The sequence below is a fragment of the Schistocerca piceifrons genome, chromosome 8, assembly GCF_021461385.2.
Source record: "Schistocerca piceifrons isolate TAMUIC-IGC-003096 chromosome 8, iqSchPice1.1, whole genome shotgun sequence".
Lineage (NCBI taxonomy): Eukaryota > Metazoa > Arthropoda > Insecta > Orthoptera > Acrididae > Schistocerca > Schistocerca piceifrons.
Genome location: NC_060145.1, coordinates 237,977,156 through 237,995,625, shown reverse-complemented (window position 1 = coordinate 237,995,625; position 18,470 = coordinate 237,977,156). Strand labels below are relative to the sequence as shown.

General features: G+C 40.5%; 2 protein-coding genes across 2 annotated transcripts in view; one reads left to right on the top strand and one right to left on the bottom strand.

Moving 5' to 3' along the window:
• The window catches only part of LOC124711185 (rabankyrin-5-like), a 431,684-nt gene extending 425,428 nt beyond the window's left edge, over nucleotides 1-6,256 (bottom strand). Inside the window, exons 1-2 of the mRNA XM_047241114.1 lie at nucleotides 5,860-6,256; nucleotides 5,596-5,785 (exon numbers count right to left, since the gene is read on the bottom strand). Of these exons, the coding sequence (XP_047097070.1) occupies nucleotides 5,596-5,785; nucleotides 5,860-5,878 (209 nt within the window). The 5' untranslated portion in view covers nucleotides 5,879-6,256. The remainder of the gene's footprint in view (nucleotides 1-5,595; nucleotides 5,786-5,859) is intronic.
• A 153-nt stretch (nucleotides 6,257-6,409) lies between these two features.
• Nucleotides 6,410-18,470, top strand: part of LOC124711513 (SWI/SNF-related matrix-associated actin-dependent regulator of chromatin subfamily B member 1) — a 123,694-nt gene continuing 111,633 nt past the window's right edge. The window contains exons 1-2 of the mRNA XM_047241628.1: nucleotides 6,410-6,590; nucleotides 6,722-6,827. Of these exons, the coding sequence (XP_047097584.1) occupies nucleotides 6,510-6,590; nucleotides 6,722-6,827 (187 nt within the window). The 5' untranslated portion in view covers nucleotides 6,410-6,509. The remainder of the gene's footprint in view (nucleotides 6,591-6,721; nucleotides 6,828-18,470) is intronic.

Sequence of the window (18,470 nt, the reverse complement as noted above, 5' to 3'; positions counted from 1 at the left end):
GCGGGACATCACCATCCGGTGGAAGATAGAGACTGCAGTAACAGCCTGAGGCTTCCACACCTGAACAGCGACAGCCTCTAAAGGTGTTTGAAGAGGGACACACTCACTGTAAAGAGAGTTAAGGAGGTAGACACAGACTCCACCAGGTACCCCACCCTCTCATAAGCTGCCCGATTCTTTTAATAACCCCGATAGCCACATAGGGCGGGGGTTCACATCGCTGGAAACCAAATTTCCTGGAGAGCAATGCAGAAGAAAGGGTGAAGGCTGAGAAGTTGTCGGAGCTCAGCAAGGTGGTGGAAAAATCTTCTGCAATTCCAATGGAGGATGACATTGTCAGCAAACGAAAAAGGCATGAAGGGAACAAGGAGGCAGATTACGCCACTGGATCACCTGCTGCCACCAACTGAGTACCCGCGTGATCAACTTCCATGGTGTCTGAGGGTCCAGTGAGATCTAGATCCTCAGCGGACACCAGAATCTCCACACCATCCTCAGTTGCAGAGCTGGTAGTTTGCGATGGTGTGGGTGCAAGTGCCTTGGTCTTCTTGGACTTTTCTCGCTGCTCCTTGCGTTTCACTGACTGAGAGGGCTTCACTGATTTAGTCTCTGGGACTGAGGAGGATCGTGAAGCCCTACGACCAGCTCCTTGTGGGCACTTACACCACTGGCAGGCGTCATCCTTCCCACTGGTGGAAACCTTGGCAGGGAGGGACCCAACGGACCACTTCTGAGCATGAGGAGCTGAAGAAGTTGGATGCTTCTCCGGCTTAGAAGTGGGGACAGATGTCCCCGATGGGTGGGGGGTGCTGCTCCCAAAGTGGGTGGTGCAGGAGCAACAGGGAAGGCAGTGCCCTCCCATGGTCAAGGGGCAGCTGTAGTCTTATGGCTCAGGGAGTTGACTGGAATTCGCTGAACTGATGGGACTATCACTGTTGTCGTAGCGGCGGCATAAGAGGAAGTCATTCGCACAGGATGGAGGTGTTCATATTTCCTCTTAGCCTCAGTGTAGGTCAGTCGGTCCAGGGTCTTATATTCCATGATTTTCCGCTCTTTCTGTAAAATCCTGCAGCCTGGCGAGAAGGTGAATGATGCTCTCCGCAGTTGACACAGATGGGAGGCAGGGCACATTGAGTATTGGGATGTGATGGGCATCCGCAATCTCGACATGTGAGGCTCGAACTACAGCGGGAAGACATTTGGATAAACTTCCAGCACCGCATGGGGGGAGGGGTATAGGGCTTGACGCCACAGCGGTAGATCATCACCTTGACCTTCTCAGGCAATGTATCACCCTCGAAGGCCAAGATGAAGGCACTGGTGGCAACCTGATTATCCGTCGGACCCAGATGAACGTGCCAGACGAAATGAACACCTCGCCGCTCTAAATTGGCATGCAGCTCGTCATCAGACTGCAAAAGAAGGTCCCTATGGAATATAACATCCTGAACCATATTTAACCTCTTATGGGACGTGATGGTAACTGAAACGTCCCCTAACTTGTCACAAGCGAGTAATGCCCGCGACAGTGCAGAGGATGCTGTTTTTGTTGAAACTGACCCAGAGCGCATTTTAGACAAGCCCTACACAAACTTGTGCTCTAAATGCTCTTCATAGAAATGAGGCTTAATGGACACAAAGTATTCCCCTTCAGCTCTTGTACATACTAGGTAGCGGGGTGAATAAGCTTCACTGCCATTCTTAGCCTTTCGTTCCTCCCATGGTGTGGCCAGAGAGGAAAACAATTTGGGGTCACAAGTGTTTGCATTAAATTGAGCCCTGGAACGCCTAGTGGCTGCTGGTGGCTGGCCACTAGTGGCTTCTTATGACAGGCAGGAATACCGCGGGCCTATTCTAACCCCTAGACCCGCAGGGGGAATCAATCACTCTATAGGGCACATACTGACTGTAAAATACTGTGAAGCACTTAAGACGCTGAATGTGTGTTAGTATTAGCAGAACCTGTAACATAACCACCACCATGAATCTGGTATTCAAACATCACTGTCTCACAATGAGAAGCAAAATGCATACCAGATGTGACCTCCTCCAAGAGTTAACTGATTAAATATGTGGTGGAGGTAGTAGCCGAAGCTGAGAATAGGGGATGTCAGCCTCAAAGTTTAGAAAATTTGTCAGTCTTGATACACTTCTATACGGTGATGTATCCTGTGCCCTTAATGAGATTTTCACTCTGCAGCACAGTGTGCACTGATATGAAACTTCCTGGCAGCTTAAAACTGTGTGCCGGACTGAGACTTGAACTCGGGACCTTTGCCTTTCGTGGGCAAATGCTATACCATCTGAGCTACCTAAGTACGGCTCATGCCCCATCTTCACAGCTTTAGTTCTGCAAGTATCTCGTTCATACCTTCCAAACTTTACAGAAGCTCTCTTGCGAACCTTGCAGAACTAGCACTCCTAAAAGAAAGGATATTGCAGAGACATGGCTTAGCCACTGCTTGTGAGGATGGGCCGTGAGTCATGCTTGGGTAGCTCAGATGGTAGAGCACTTGCCCCGCGAAAGGCAAAGGTTCCAAGTTCAAGTCTCGGTCTGGCACACAGTTTTAATCTGCCAGGAAGTTTCATCCTGTTCCCTTGTTGGATAGACCATCCCACACAAAGCATGCAGACTTAAACCTTATGGTTAGTCTCAGTACTGGACTTCTTAGCCAACCCTAGTACACCTAACATAATGAGAGTAGTTGCCACAGGAAGAGGGGGGAAAACTGATATATCCACAAAATCTTCCATATTAGCATCATCCTGCTATACCCAAACTCCATTAATTTTTTAAAAATAAACAGGTCTACTATAAATGATTCAGTCAGGTTCAAAGTTCTATATTTTTCAGGTGTGTACAAATACGACTGACATTTGAATAGGATCTTAAACTCACTGAGTTTGTGGTGTGCCCACCTGTTGGCATTACAAATGCAGTGCCTTGACACGATGGTCAATGAGCAAGAAACGAGTTTCCGTGTGCTCGAATATGCAGGATGTATATCTGTTACAATAGTGAAGCTCGCATTCAGAAGGAATTACAGAAAAGAACTGCCACACAAACAGAACATTGTGCATTAGTGTTGCTAATTTAGGGACACTGGCTGTGTCTGTAAACAGACAGTATCGATCAACCAAGTGTCACAATGTGGGAAGCACTTGAGGTTCCACCAAGCTGATAATTGCTAATGAAGCACTCTTCCATTTATCTGGAACTGTTAAGTATCACAATGTGAAAATGTGGGGCTCTGCAAATCAATATTTTCTATGCGAAGTCACAAACGAAGCTGTAGGAACCATTTATCCTTCTGTAAGGAGACTGACTGGTATCTCTTACCCAGATGTGTTCCAGATATGCTTATTTCCACAACTGGCTGCTGATTTCGAGAATTTCATCCTCCAACAATATGGGGTACCCACCATTGGGACAATGATGTTTGTCACTACCTCAACGATGAACTTCCCCATCATTGGATTGGGTGTAGTGGTGAAGATGAAGTGGTTTCGTTTCTTTGTCCCTCCTGGTCATCTGTTCTAATGCCTTGTGATTTTTTTCCTTTGGGATACATCATGGACTGTGTTTATGTACCCCCTCTGGCAAGAAAATGGGAATAGCTCAGAGATCAAATCAATGCTGCTGTGCTGACCACTGACAGGGTGTTGCTGCATGTGGAATGGAACAAACTTTATCATCACTTGGATGTGTATTGTGTGACCAGAGGGGCACTCGTACTACCTTTGTTGTACAGTGCAAAATGCAAACCTGGAGAATTTATGGTTTTATTAATGCATCAATCATATTTACATACGTAATACTTTGTTAAATACAGAACTCTGAAAACAAATGAATCATTTATAGTAGCCCTGTATGACATGGCCAACACCCTGACAAGGAAACCAAGATGTTAACAGACCTTAAAAATGGGAAACGAGAGATTTTCAACCTCTCAGTTCATGTAAGGAAACAACACACACCTGATTACCACCTACTTATATTTATACGAAAATTTATTAACAGGCTTTAGGTCAGAATTTTGAATACCAAAATGAATGTAGAATGCCAGCAACGGCAATTTGAATCATAATAGATACTGTGTGTTTCTGTGTAGAACAACAAAAACCTCAACGTGACTGATGTGTAAAATTGTGGGACAATAATGCACAACAGAATACTTACTAACAGCAAACAACAAAGCTGTTAATGCCATCAAACACTGAATGGAAATGGTGTAATTCAAGCACAGAAAAATAAACATCATGAAAATGCACACATAAACACTCTCATTATAGCAACACAGAGCAATGTTATTTTAATGGAAGTATAAGCTAGAGACTGGCATTTCAGTGAGCTGAGTGGTAGAAGCCAGCTAACTCCTCATTCCTTGGGTTCCATGTGCTTCCAGTGTTATCCATTTTATAGGTACATACAGGCAAAGTAAGTTACATAATGAGATAGCAGAAGGAGAACCGAACACAGAATGATTTATAACAATTGCATGATCCTGTAGCTTGCCCCTTCTAGTTGACAACACTGATTTACCTCCCACCCAAGCCCCTTCAACTCACTGACCTCTGTCAGTGGCAGTTATTTTATTTCGGCTATAAAGTTTAGTTTACAGTTCTCTCATCAATGACGTACAATTCACTGAAAGACATTCTCAACTTTCACAAAGCATGTAACGGATCTATAGATACCAGTATGACAGCAATTTGTGTTTTCCAGTTATTAGGCAACTAAAGTAAGATGTAGGGGAGAGTAACCGCGTGTACAATAATAAGCAAATGTGAATTTATATTGCTGAAGCTGTGTTGAGCAACAAACTTTTGTTTACTATGTTATGTTTAACACAACACTAGCTATTATCCTACAGATTCCAATGGAAAAACTGTACAGTGAGTTTTAACGGCTTATGATATTAAGACAGATGACTCTTGATTCAAGATACCCATTCTACACTTCCATAAATCCTTTTTACACCAAGTTGATGTACCAGCTTTGTTAAGTGTCCTAGAAACATTCCAAAATGTCAAGTTTTTCATAAAAGAAAGGAGGTTTGCACAGTGTTTAATATTACTATCAAGCCCTGTATTAAAAGGAGTGTATGCAAAACACTAAGTTGCACAGAGTGAGATTCCATGGACTGCTTTGAGAGAAGTCAATGCACACCTCTTGTGTAAGATAACTGACTATTGTGTTCAAATCAAATTTATGGATTATTGACCCCCTTTAAGCCTTTATACGGCATTCAGACGTGAATTTAATGTTGACAAAAATTTTAGACGGAACAAGAAGAGAAAAATAAGGGTTTTACTAGATCAATGTGTAGGCATTACAGCCCACTGTGATCAGAAATGGGTCTGTTTTGTGGGAAGAATTGTTTGAAATTAAGTGCTGAAAGCAAGTATGTTTGTAATAACAGATCAGAGCAAGTGAATCAACGAGTAAACCATCAGTTAGTTTGGTTGTTTTCTTTAATGAACATAGGATAGTTTTTTAAAATATAAAGTATGACAGTGAAATCCAAATCAGGAAGAAGAATCTTTATTGTGGGAGACAATCACACGTTAAAGGCTAATCATTTTGTTCATTACCTGTATAGCTGTTGATTGAAGAGATTTGCTACTGTCCTCAACAGTCTGGAAACGAAACTATTTTCGTTCAATTCTCCCGCAGCAGCTGCGGCTAGAGCGTATTTCCTCTCTAATTCGTTTCCATGTGCCTGGAGTTTGACATATTCTTCTTTCAGTAAAGCGAGGTGCTGCTGAAGCTTTGCGATTTCACCTACAACAGTTTTTCGGCATTAGTATAAAAACCTTTAGGACTACTTCCAATGTAAATCTGAATATCTTTATTACCCTTTTCCGAAGTTGTCATCGCTTCGGTGAAGGCTGATGTTCGTAAACAACCTAAAACTCCACTACTAAGACACCCGTAAGAACACCAAACATTCCAACTCTACACTTCAACAACCCACAGTACCGCTTCCCCTAAATTGACGCCCACAAGGACTCCACTCCTAGTTACCAATTGCCCACAGATACTGTAGCACACAGTATGTCAAATTCTGCTTACTTTACTTCTTAATAGCAATCAACGTACACAAAAAGAGGACGATACTGTTTTGAATTAAGACGTGTATCCTTTAACAGAACGCCTGATGCATACTACTCTTTAAATAATGTCATGTTACCGGCAACAGTAACCGATACACTTCTATATCGATTCCTGTAAACCAAACTGTCTCGCCACTTGACAGCTGTATCCAAAGATGTTAATACTATCTAGAGATCACTGGTTAAATGCATGGTTAAATGTCTACGCCAAAGGCTTTGTTACACTGTGCCAAACACAATATAGATGGCAGATATTGCTTCACTTCCGTTGGAGCGTCCCTCAAGTCTGTACTTTCTGCGAAGAGAGTGCTTTGTAATTCGTCCGAAGTGAAATCTGGTGGCGGTATTATCGGTGATTTGTTTTGGTTTTCGCCTGTTGTGTGTAGGCAAGAATGGCTATTAGAACTTATGGTGACAAACCTATTAGTTTTCAAGTTGAAGAAAATGGGGAATATTACTGCATTGGATCAGAGGTACACCTTTAGTTTTCTAATTATAGCCTTTCAAAATTATCTCTAATAACCGCTTGTAAATCCTGCTACAATGATGCAGTCATATTTAGTTAACAATGATTTACTACTGAGTGAATGTAATTGTTGTGTAGGTCGGCAATTACTTGCGGCTGTTCCGTGGGTCGCTTTACAAGAAGTATCCTGGAATGTACAGGAGAAGTATAACAAACGATGAAAGGAAGAAATTGGTTGAAATCGGTAAGTAAACAGTATGAAATTGCAGAATTTTCCTCAGTATTCCGTATTTCTTTACCATGTTTTCAGGAAATAAATGAAGCAACATGTTAAACGTTCCCGTACTCGGCATAATCGATCGCATGTTCTCAACTATTTCGCGATTGTTGCACTGGCCGATGGTACTGAAGCCAAGCTGTAAATTTGCTGTTACGTGCTAGAGAACGCAATGTTTGTAATTTTTAATAGTAGCAACTGTTGGGGACGTGAGAGTTGCTGAATGAAGTCTGATATAATTTATGGTTCCAAATGTAGATACATGTGAGTTTATTGCATTGGAGAGATATGTTATTGCTTGGAATTGAAGGTATATATGTCTGTAAGGACATGCACATCAATATAATTGAATTGTTGCAAGTGTATTGGGCAGTGTTTTGTTTCCTTCTCTGATTCATTGGGAAGAACAAAAAGTTATATAGGCCTAATGTTGTCCAACAAGTCCCATAATCATTTTCTCCCCCATGGTGCTAGTGTAGAACCTGCAACTCACACTTTTAAGCTCATTTTGAGGACAGAAAAGAAAAATGCAAGTTCTAATCGTGCCAGCGGTTGAGATAAACGTTTGTTTTTTTTTACAGGAAATTTTTCTCATAACAATGAGATTCCCCATTACACTGAAACATACATCGAAAATGCAGTAAACAAACGTCAATATACATATGTTTAGTGAATAACAATACATGGATATAACTTTGCATAGATTTGCATATGATAATAGCACTGGTGGCTGAATCTAAAGAGTCTACAGAAGGCTGTAAAGGCATGAACAAAGTATTCTCAGAAAGGTATATTATGAAAATTGATAAGAAGAGAAGCAAAATCCTTGTATGTTGTAAAGTTCCAATAGCTGCAAACCTCCATGTGGAAACCGACATGAGCTGCTCACATTAATGACCATTAGAAACAAAGCTTTGAACTATATCAAAAGTCAACATAACAAGCTCATTGTTGACAATACTCCCACTCTTGTTGCATTGATATTGTTTTTGAGGAAATTCACACAGCTTTTCTATTTGATGTGAATTTGTTTCTTGTTAAAGGTTTTGGAAACAGATCTGCCAGCTGTTTCTATCAGAACAAATGTCAGTGTTGTTGTTTCCAACAAGTTCATGTATACAGTATGATTTTGCTGAATGGATGTAAACTGCAGGAAATGATTGCCAAGAGGGCAGTGGATATACATGTGCCCAGGGAATTACACCGTCTTGGAGGTGGGGATAACAGATCTTTCACAGTGCAGGTTTCTGTACTCGAAAGTGCTCATGAGAACACACTAAGCATGTGGGAATGTTCTGCATCTGTTGACGTTTTAGCTTGACCCTCAAGAGAGCAGTAGTTTTGCCATGATGGTGACATAATGACAATATATTATGTAGTCAAGAAAGGAAAATCCTTGAATAGGGAAGAAAGTTTTGTGCCCTTAGGGCAGAATTGCAAATGGTGTATTTTGAATTTGATAGTTTGAAGGAGGAAAGAGACAGTGGGAGCTGAGAAAAGATTACAAGAAATAGGCAAAAGGAGAAAACCTCAGAAATCACATTTCAAATATCACATTTCAAATTGCAGTTAGCTATCACTTTAACCTATTACTTGAAGTAGAAGAGCCTCATTCAATTTTTGAACAACATGTAGTCTAACGGGTGCGTAGGGACAACTTTAAAGCTATGTCAGTAGAAAAGTAAGATAGAAAAAAAAGGGTTGTGCTGCTCGGTGTTAGTTATGGGTGAGGCATAGGTCAAATGCTACAGGAATACCTGGTGCAGAATACCAGGTCACAAGCATTGTGAAACCTAGTGCCGAGCTTTGCAGGTCCTGGAGAACATAGGGGCCTTGTGTAGAGATTTTGATGGAGAGGGCCAGGTGCTTATTGTAGGAGCAAGACATATCCTTATTAGCTCCTCAAAGGATAATATCAAAGGTAACCGGGGGGGGGAAATAGGTTCAGCAACAGCACACACTTGTGTGGGATTTGTGGGTGTGGTTGTTTGTGTGAATATGTATACTTCCACTAAAGAAAGAGCAAAAGTTTGAAAGGTGGTATATATAGTTTTCTGTTGTGTTTTTCTGTGCATCAAACAGTCAGCAGCAATAGAAAAGTATAGGCTATAAGTACACAATGGTGTGGTTCCATTATCTGATGTCTGTGACCTTTTTTTTAGCAGAAAATGACAGGGTAAATAAGCTCGAGATTAATTAAACACAGTTGCTCTTTATTGTAAACCAAATATGACATAGTTACAATAGTAATGATGAAGGCAAAGAAACCAAACATGCGTGTTTAATAATGTTGTGGGATGAACATACATAAGTGCTCTCTGGCATGCTCACATTACAGTGCTCAATATAATGAGCTTATTTTTGACAGTATCAAATTTTCCTGATAATACTTAACAAAAATAATGTTGCCTTCCCACCACAGATTCTTATTTGAGTCCACAGGAAATTTCCAAATTACTCTCATGTCGATCAAACCCACCAGCAACAAATCGAGCAACACACCCTTGAATTTTTCAATGTCTTCCTGTAATTCGAGCTACTGGGAATCTCGGAACACTCAAGCAGTACTCAACAGGTGTTCTGTATGCGGCCTCCAGCTACAGTCTTCTAAAATTCTCTCAATAAACCAAAATTGACCATTCACGTTCTTTGCAACCAGCCTTGTTTTCTTACTTCATTTAATGTTGCTTTGTACTATTATGCCCAGCTATTTAATCAACATGACCATGTCAAACAGCACATCACTAATACTGTATTCAAACATCGCAGGGTTGTTTTTCCTTCTCATCTCCATTAGATTACATTTTTGTACGTTTACAAAGGGTGCCATTCATCACACCAAAGGGAAATTCTGTCCGAGTCATCCTGAATCCTCTTACAGCCACCCAGTGATGATACTTTCCCATAGACAGAAGCGTCATCAGCAGACAGTTGCAGATTGCTGCTCACCCTATCTGTCAGATAGTTTGCATGTATAGAGAACAAGGGTGGTCTCATTGTACTTTACATTGGCACTTATGATGATACCCTCGTCTCTGAGAGCACTTGCTCTTCAGGATGACATACTGCATTCTGTTACTTAACAAATCTTTGAGCCGCTCATATCTGTGAGCCCATCTTGTATGAATGGACCTTCATTAACTGCCTGCAGTAGGGCAGTGTGTCAAATGCTTTCCAGAAATCTATGCATATGGCATCTGCGTGTTGCCCTTCATCTGTGTTTCACAGGATATCGTGAGAGAAAAGGCAAGCTGGATTTCACGATGTTTTCTAAAGCTGTGAACAGGAGGTTTACTGTTTCAAGTAAATTTACTATATTTGACATTAGAATATGCTGCAGAATTATGCAGCAAACTGACATTGAGGATATTGGTCTGTAATTGTGCAGGTTGTTTCTTTTACCCTTATTATATACAGGAGTGTGGTGCATCTTTTTTGTCTCTTGGAACATTGCACTGGGTGAGAGATTCTCAATAAATGCAAGATTAGTAAGGGGCCAATGCCTTAAAGTACACTCTATGGAACCAAAGTGGGAATCTTACCAAATCTGACGACTTATTTGTTTTCAACTCTTACAGTTGTAGTCAGTGCCACGAAGGCTATTTCTAAGCCCCCCATACGGGTATCTATGGGATGGTAAAATGATGGTATGTCTGTATGGGTCTTCAGGGTGAACGATTTTTAAATGGAAAAGGTAATGCTTAGGCTTTTGTTTTGCTGTCTTCTATTACTATACCAAATTGGTTAAAGAGTAACTAGAGAGAAGCCTTTGACCTGCTTAGTGATTTTATGTAAGACCAGAATTTTTTCAGGTTCTTGACAAGGTCTTTCTATGATATGATGGTGGAAGTTGTACGCTTCCTGCATTGATTTTTTTTTTTTTTTTTACGTGCACATTTCTTCTGACTTTTGCCTGTCAACATTTCCACTTTCTCTATTGACCTGAGAGTTCAAAAATCTGTGCTTCTTCAGCATTTTTGAATTTCGATATTAAACCCTTTTTTATTTTTTTAAAATCCTTAATCAAGTTATTTGCTACGTACTTCTGCAGAGCAAGAGCTACAATCAGGTTCAACTTTGCCCGTAATTATTCTGTGTCCATCACACTGGAAGATAATGATGTCCATTCTTGTGTATGTAGTGTGCTAACGACTGCTTATCTGCTCTTTCCAGCATAAATACTCTCCTAGCCTATTTGATGAATTTATTAACTTAGCAGTCATTGTCATGATGATGACATTATCACTAATCCCAGTCTCGATACAGATTCTGTAGGTAAGTTCATGTCTGTTAGTAGCTACAAGGTCTAAAAGACTTCCAATTTATGTGAGTCGTTGAACTAGGTGCTCAAGAGAGTTTTCAGACTATGTTTTATGATCGAGGTATTTATGCACTACTGAGAGTGGACCCTGAATAAGTGTATAGCTGTTATGGCAGAAACAGATGGCTAGTGCTGCAACCGGTGATTAACTTTTTTAAATTTCTTTTTTATCTTTATTCATCAAAGAATCGTCTCACAGTGATATAGGATTTGTCAAAGTAATACAGTGGAAATTGAAGGCCAAAATATGCAACACACAACATACATTACAGGTGGCTTTTGAGGATAGAACAAATGGTTGACTATGGCTTTCATTAAAGAACCATCCAAGCATTTGCTTTATCAATTCAGAAAAACCAGTGGACAGAGCAACTCCTTCCTCCTAAAGATGAGGGCAGTTTTAACAGCTGTATTGCCTCATTCGTTAAGTCCCTATTATATAATGTTCCTCGATTTACACAAAATTTGATACAGGTAACTCGCAAATAAAACACAGTTTCATTCTTTGTTGCCACACGCACTGGGGACACTCGTTGATCACTCCTGGACTGCTTCTGGTTACTTGCAATGTGAGACATAGTTCCACTCTGCTGCTGAGCACACTAAGACACCCACCGAAGACTCTTGGTCTGTGAAGTTGCTGCTGTGCCCCCTTTCAACAACTCCAGTCTCTTTGTTCAACTATGTGCCCCTCTCTCCACCTGAAAAACTGAGCCAGCGGACATTTCTGTCTTGCCTTTTACTTCGTGATAAGATTTCCTTGCGAAAGCAGGTAACCATATAATCATTATTGAAATGTGACAGGGTGCTGTAGTTATTCCATTACATTATTATTCACTACTTTGATTCTTCTAAGCCATATTTCTGCGATATGCATTACTTTTGAAGAATGTTTTAGCTGCCTTTTGAACATGTATTTTAGTAAACTGTTTTCACTTCATTTGGCAATTCATTATACAGCCTTACCACCTGACATGAATGCTCTTTTCAGTTTTTGTTTGTTTTTTCCTGGGTAAATTCGAACTTGGCTTTTCAACTTTCTTGTGTTTCAAATTCTGTGGGTTTTCTTCAGTTTGGCTCTTTCGTGGAGACTTTACTCTGGTCCCTCGGAAGAGTGGGAAGTTTATGAGAAACAGCTTCACCAACATTTCTTGGCATTCCGGGTGGTCAACTTTGAGGTCTACGAAGCTCCTTTCTTGCAGTGGGGCCTCCTTATATGGAGGTCTGTAAAGCTCCTTTCTTACAGTGGGGACCCCCTCATATGTATCACTTACTGTGTGAATTAGCTCCATTGCAAGAATCAGTGCCGCTTTCTTTTGACAACATGTTTCGTTTGCTGCCCTCCTGTCATCACAAGTTTACATATTAGTCACTGCACATTTTGAATTCTACCAGTATTGCAAGCAGCCAATGTAATCATATCAATCTTGGTTGGCAGAACTTCATGGCCTCAACCGTGATTGTTGGTTCATCACAGTTAAGTCTCGGGAGTATTATGTGGACACCATGGTCAGAGATGCAATCATTTGTTCGTCTCCAGATAAGAAGCAATGTCATTGTGCCTTTCAGTTGGAGGACCACACATTAGAAGAGGTTTTGAATATTGCATGGTCTTTCGTGGTCTCCTGCACTTTGGGCTGCGAATTAAAAGTCTGGTGTGGTGTCAACATTGTTGACATCATGCAGCCCTGGTACATGGTCTAATGTGCTGCGAGAAGAGGAGGTAGCTGCCAATAAGGCCGACATGCACAAACACGTCTTTGGTAGCAGGAACAGTGAATGCCACTTCTTTGTGCCCATCGTGTTTTGTACAACACAAAAGGTGGAGGGGTCACATAACAGCAGTAAAGCTCTGTATAGAGGAATGTATGCCATCCTTTTCCCCTGCGTTTACCTCTGTCCACAGTTCACGATTGGCTGAAACCACATCACGTGACATTAGCAGCCATTGTGGGTCCAAGTGTTATGTGTGAAGCGTAGGAAGTGTTGTGTGTCTTCGAAGTTTTAAGTAGAATAATGCCTCAGTGATGTGACTGTACTGTATGGTTTAAACTTATAATCTTATATTTACGATGCTCACAGTAATAAGTTATACTTTGTTCCACTCTATATATGGAAAAAAACCTGGGCACGTACCGAACCTACTACCTTTCATTCAGCAGCCCTTAATGTTACCAGGAGACTACAATTACTGTTGCAACCTGGCTGCTAATCTACATTGTATTAATATGAATACAGTTGTTACTGTTTCCTACAGCCTATTTTTGATCATAGGCCTAGTTTTTATTCAAGCACATTTTACAAATATTGTATTCTCTTGACACTTTTGTAATCATTCTCCTAATGTCATAGAACAACTTCCAGACAAAATTTTATGAAATAGATTTGACAAAAATATAAAGCACGCATAATCATATAGGCGTGTTTATCAACTCTATTTACTAAGGTACTGCTCATATATATTTGAATACAATGCTTTATCTCCTACAACAAGAGACATTGGGCTAATTTTCATGGTACCGAGTAGCAGGAACAAGAAGTAAGTCGATATAGCGCTTTAAATTAGTGATAGATTTTTCCTTGCACTTGCAAACTAATATTGGTTCCCTTCTGTCCTGCTGACTATTGGATAGGACCAATTTAATGCTAATTACGAAAACAGGTGTTCAAACTCGATACCATAACAGAAATTGCGAAATCTGCTTTTCCTATTACTAAAGGCTAGCAGGGAAAAAACTTTTTCATGCTTGCCACAACAAATGCTTTTCGACTCATTTAGCTTATATTTTTTGAGATTTTTGTTGCTAAATATGCGACGTGTTCTGTTTGAAGCCACTGATCTGTTTTAGCAGTGCATTAGACAGTTGAGTTGACTTCTTTAATATACTCAACTAAATATACTGCAGAAGTCAATGTATCACCAGCAGTGCAGTGGGTCCAAAATAGCGGCCACCGGCAAGTTCGCCATACTTCCTCTATATAGAGCTTTAAGCAGTGGTATGCTGATCTCTGCCCCTTCGGGAATCATTGTAGAAACCATTGGACGGCAGTATTCAGATTGTTTTACCATTGCTGCAGGCCACAGCAAACTTTTCACTGAAGTGCAGGCGATGGATATGCCATTAATTCTGCAACGCAGAACGGGGCAACTGCATCCCTATTCAACGTGGAAACGTATGCCAGGTTAGAGTCCCCACTTCTGGCATGAGTCGAGCTTTGGTAACAGATTCTTATTATCGGCCAATTCCCAGCTGACAGTTTACAAGTCAGTTGTCTGTTCCATTACATGCTTGACAGTTAACAATGCGAGTACCTAAAATTTGTTTGGGTTAGTTGCCTTTGCTACTTGTGGTTTTTCTTTTGCAGATGCTTTGCATCTTTTGAGAGACCAAGTGCCTTATCACAAATTGGCTTCCTTGTCTACTGAGTTTTCATATTTGTTTGCCCCAGATTTATTTATTTTTTTATTTAATCTGATATTAAGGCTATCAGGCCACCTCTTAGATTGGATCAGTGTTTCACACATGCCGTATCTTATGTACATCATAGTTACCTAAGAAATAATAACTTAAGTATGACAAATATTATCAAAATGATTTCTTTGCGTATAGAGACTGTGTGTGTAGGTGATACCGACTATGAAGTAATAAAGTTAATACTGTCAGTATTTCTACTACTCCTGCTCCTCCTGCTGCCACTAATAATGATAGTAGTAGTAGTAGTAGTAGTAGTAGTAGTAGTAGTAGTGATGTCAATAATAACAATAATAATAGAGGCAGGCATAAAAGAATTTACAGGTGTACAAAATAGATGTTTTCTGATATAGTTCAGGTTGGAATATCGACAGTTGTGAAAAGGACAAATTGATACTCATCATAAAGATGACACATTGAGGGGCACGCAGGCTAATCAGCCTTGAATGGCCAACCAGTACTGCTTCAGTTTAAGTGGCTTGAGCTTTAACACCATGTTCTTTGCCCACTTTGAAAGCACTTGCAGATTCTCGATAGCTGTTTTCAGGTTTATTGGTATTGCTTCTAGATACAATAGGAGGTCATTTTGCGTACATGTGGCATTTGCAATGGGACATCATTTACATACAATGAAAAGAGTATGGGACCTGATACTGAACTCTGGGGATACAACTGAGTGACGTGATGCAGTGGTTAGCACACTGGACTCGCATTCGGGAGGACAACGGTTCAAACTGCATCCAGGCATCCCAATTTAGGTTTTCTGTGATTTGCCAGAATCACTTCATGCAAATGCCGGGATGGTTCTTTTGAAAGGGCATGATCAATTTCCTTCCCTAATCTGATGGAACTGATGACTTCACTCTTTGGTCACCCCCCCAAAATCAGCAACCCAATCCTGGGATGCCTGATACTACCTGCCTCCATTGTGACTTTATGGTGATGGCCATGACACATTGCTGGCGAGACGTCAAGTGGGAACGAAACTATTTCACTGCACTTAGCAAGAAATTTAGGCTGCTAAGAAGTCACCTCTTTTGCATCAGTGGCGAAGTTCAGGACTTCTGTTACCTTTACAAAGGCAGATGGATGTTGTGTTGCGATGTTATGGAAGCCTGGTTGGTATTTGTCTAATAGATTTTTTTCAATTGTCTGATTGTGGACTATATATTCTAATGTCATGGATAGTGGAGGAAGAATGCAAATATGTCAGTAATGAAAGGCGATATCTGTTATAGTGGGCAGCAGATGGTCAGTAATAAGGTACATAATTTGGGCTGCAATGCAACTGAGTCGAAAAAAAAAAGAAAAAAATTAATGTCAATCTGGTTCGCATTGTGGTTTGTTTTATATGCAAGTAATATGGTTTAGGTAGAATTTTTCATAGCATTAGTAGTTTACGCCCAGGAAATACTTGAGTAGTGTTTGTTTTGTTTTAGTTGTAGGTTGTGTGGAGTACTGGTTCAGTTCTTTGACTGGGATAATTTGATCAGCTGGAGTACTTCTGTTGTTGGTTAATATATGGGCGTGCCTAAGTTTATTATTTCTCACAGATTAACTGACTCCGTTCTGTTTCTGCTAAAGGAAAATATTGTCCGTTGTGGGCTGTCCCGCTTAATTAAAATCATGCTATTAGCAAATTTTGGCTGTGCCGTTATCAAGCACCTGAAATAAACAAATGTGAAAGAGCATCGCATGTCTGCATAGGTACTATCTGCCTCCATGTGATGGACATTCCATAACTCATGCTAACGTAACCACATTACAGTGCAGTAATGTTACTTACATTTCTACCTCATGTATTACTTAACAGTGGTCATCATATTTGTTTATGTCACATAAAATTCTTTTCCATCACTTACATAAAACCAGATGTCTGTTTCTGCTTGAAAGCAATATTATTTACAGGCATAGGGCATAGTTTGTATGCTTGATGTGCAGTGTGTCTTGTGATTCATGACCTGTTTTAGTTCTTCAGGTAACCAGGGCACAGGTTTCTTTCTTACTTTTCTGATTGTTAAGGGAGCATATTTGTCATTTAAGTGAGTCAGTAATTTTATGAAATTTTTCATTTATGTCCAAGAAGGGAGTAGAAGATTTACTGCAAGCTATTTCTTGTGCCTCAGTTGCAAGTTCAGATAAATTAATGTGTTTGAGGCTTTGGTATGTAATCAGTTGATGTTTCTTTCTGGGTCATTCTAGTGAGATTGTCACGAAAATTATGTCATTGGTAGACATGCTAGGTGCAAGTGTTTGAGAAGTACAAATTACTCTATAGCAACGCTTTAGAGAAGAAAGCATTCGCATAAACTTCACACTGGAAGAACTGCTGTGTAGAAAATTGATGTTGGTGTCACTAGCTGTAATTATATGCTCATAAGTTGATTCAATATTTGAAAGAGCACGTTCAAAGGCAAACACAGCCACTTAACAGAGGTTTGTAGAGGACGCATATCAGGCACTTTCTGTTAAGGGATTTGATTTCTGTGAACATATATTCCACTTGTACGTGATAAATCGGGGCATATGTACACCCCTACTCCTTCCCCTCATCTATATGTCTGTTGAATCTTAGAAAGATGTGGCGGTCTAGATTTGCCGAACTTGTGGGAATACTTGGTTTGATCCAGGTCTCCGACAGAAGTATTACATGGATATCAGTATTACATGGATGTCTGTCTGTTCTTGAAAATTTGGACATATGCATTCGCAACATGGAGCTTAGTGCCTTCAGGTGGAGAATGTTATGATGTGGCTTATGGACACGTGATGGGTCAGCACTACCAAGGAAACAAAGCATAATGAAACATGCTAAGCTGGGGGGGGGGGGGGGGGGGGGGGGAGCAGAGACAGGTTCCCGGAAGGGGAAGCGGTGATATCTTCAGACTTCAGAAAGGAGGGAGGTCTTAAGGCCAAGGTTAGCAGGATTTGCAAAAGTTGTTAAACAGGTGAGTGGTGACGAGAAAAGAAACTAGGTGAATAGAACTATAATAATCTGTACACAAAAAGGATGTGATAATAAACCGCTAAATAAAAATGGGAGTAAGACAATATTGGTACGGTAATTGACAAAGTAAATAAGAAACAATAAAAAACAAGAACTAATAATGAAGTGAAACAAACAGTCGCTTTAGTCAAGTTATGGATAACTATAACCTTCACTAACACTATAATCACACAAACTAGTGACAGCAAGAGTTGAAGTGTTCAGAGAAGGGTTATGTTACGCAAACAACTTGATGGCACACATCACCTTCAAACTCTCCACACGCCCTCTCTTTGTTCGGGTTCTGCCAGTGCCAGTAGTTTTACATGAGCAGGTTAATACTATTGATAGTGATTAGACCAGTATCCTCAAGTGATTGGAGTACGCCCTTAGTGATCGTAAAGAATCTGTCATGTCAGCTTCGGCACTGTGGTGACTTCAAGGTCACTATTAATGTACTGGCAGTCATAGACATTTACCCCTCCCCCTGCCCAGAGGAAATTGCTCACAAAGTTGGCTGGGGGTTAATTCTTTTCGAAAATCGACTTTGCAGAAGCCTACATTCATATTTTGCTGGATGAGGCATGAAAAAAGTTCTTGCGGTTAATATGTTTTTCGCCCCTTGTCAGTATCAGTGGCTAATGTTTGGGGTTGTTAATGAGCCTGCCATGTTTCAGTGTTTCATAGAACAAGTTATGACAGTTGTCCCTTATTGCATTAACTATCGTGATAACATCACTGTGACTGGTGCTACCTCGGAGGATCACCTACGTAACCTTCGTCCTTTGTTGACTGTTTAACAGGCCGTGACCCCCAAATTTAATTTTTTT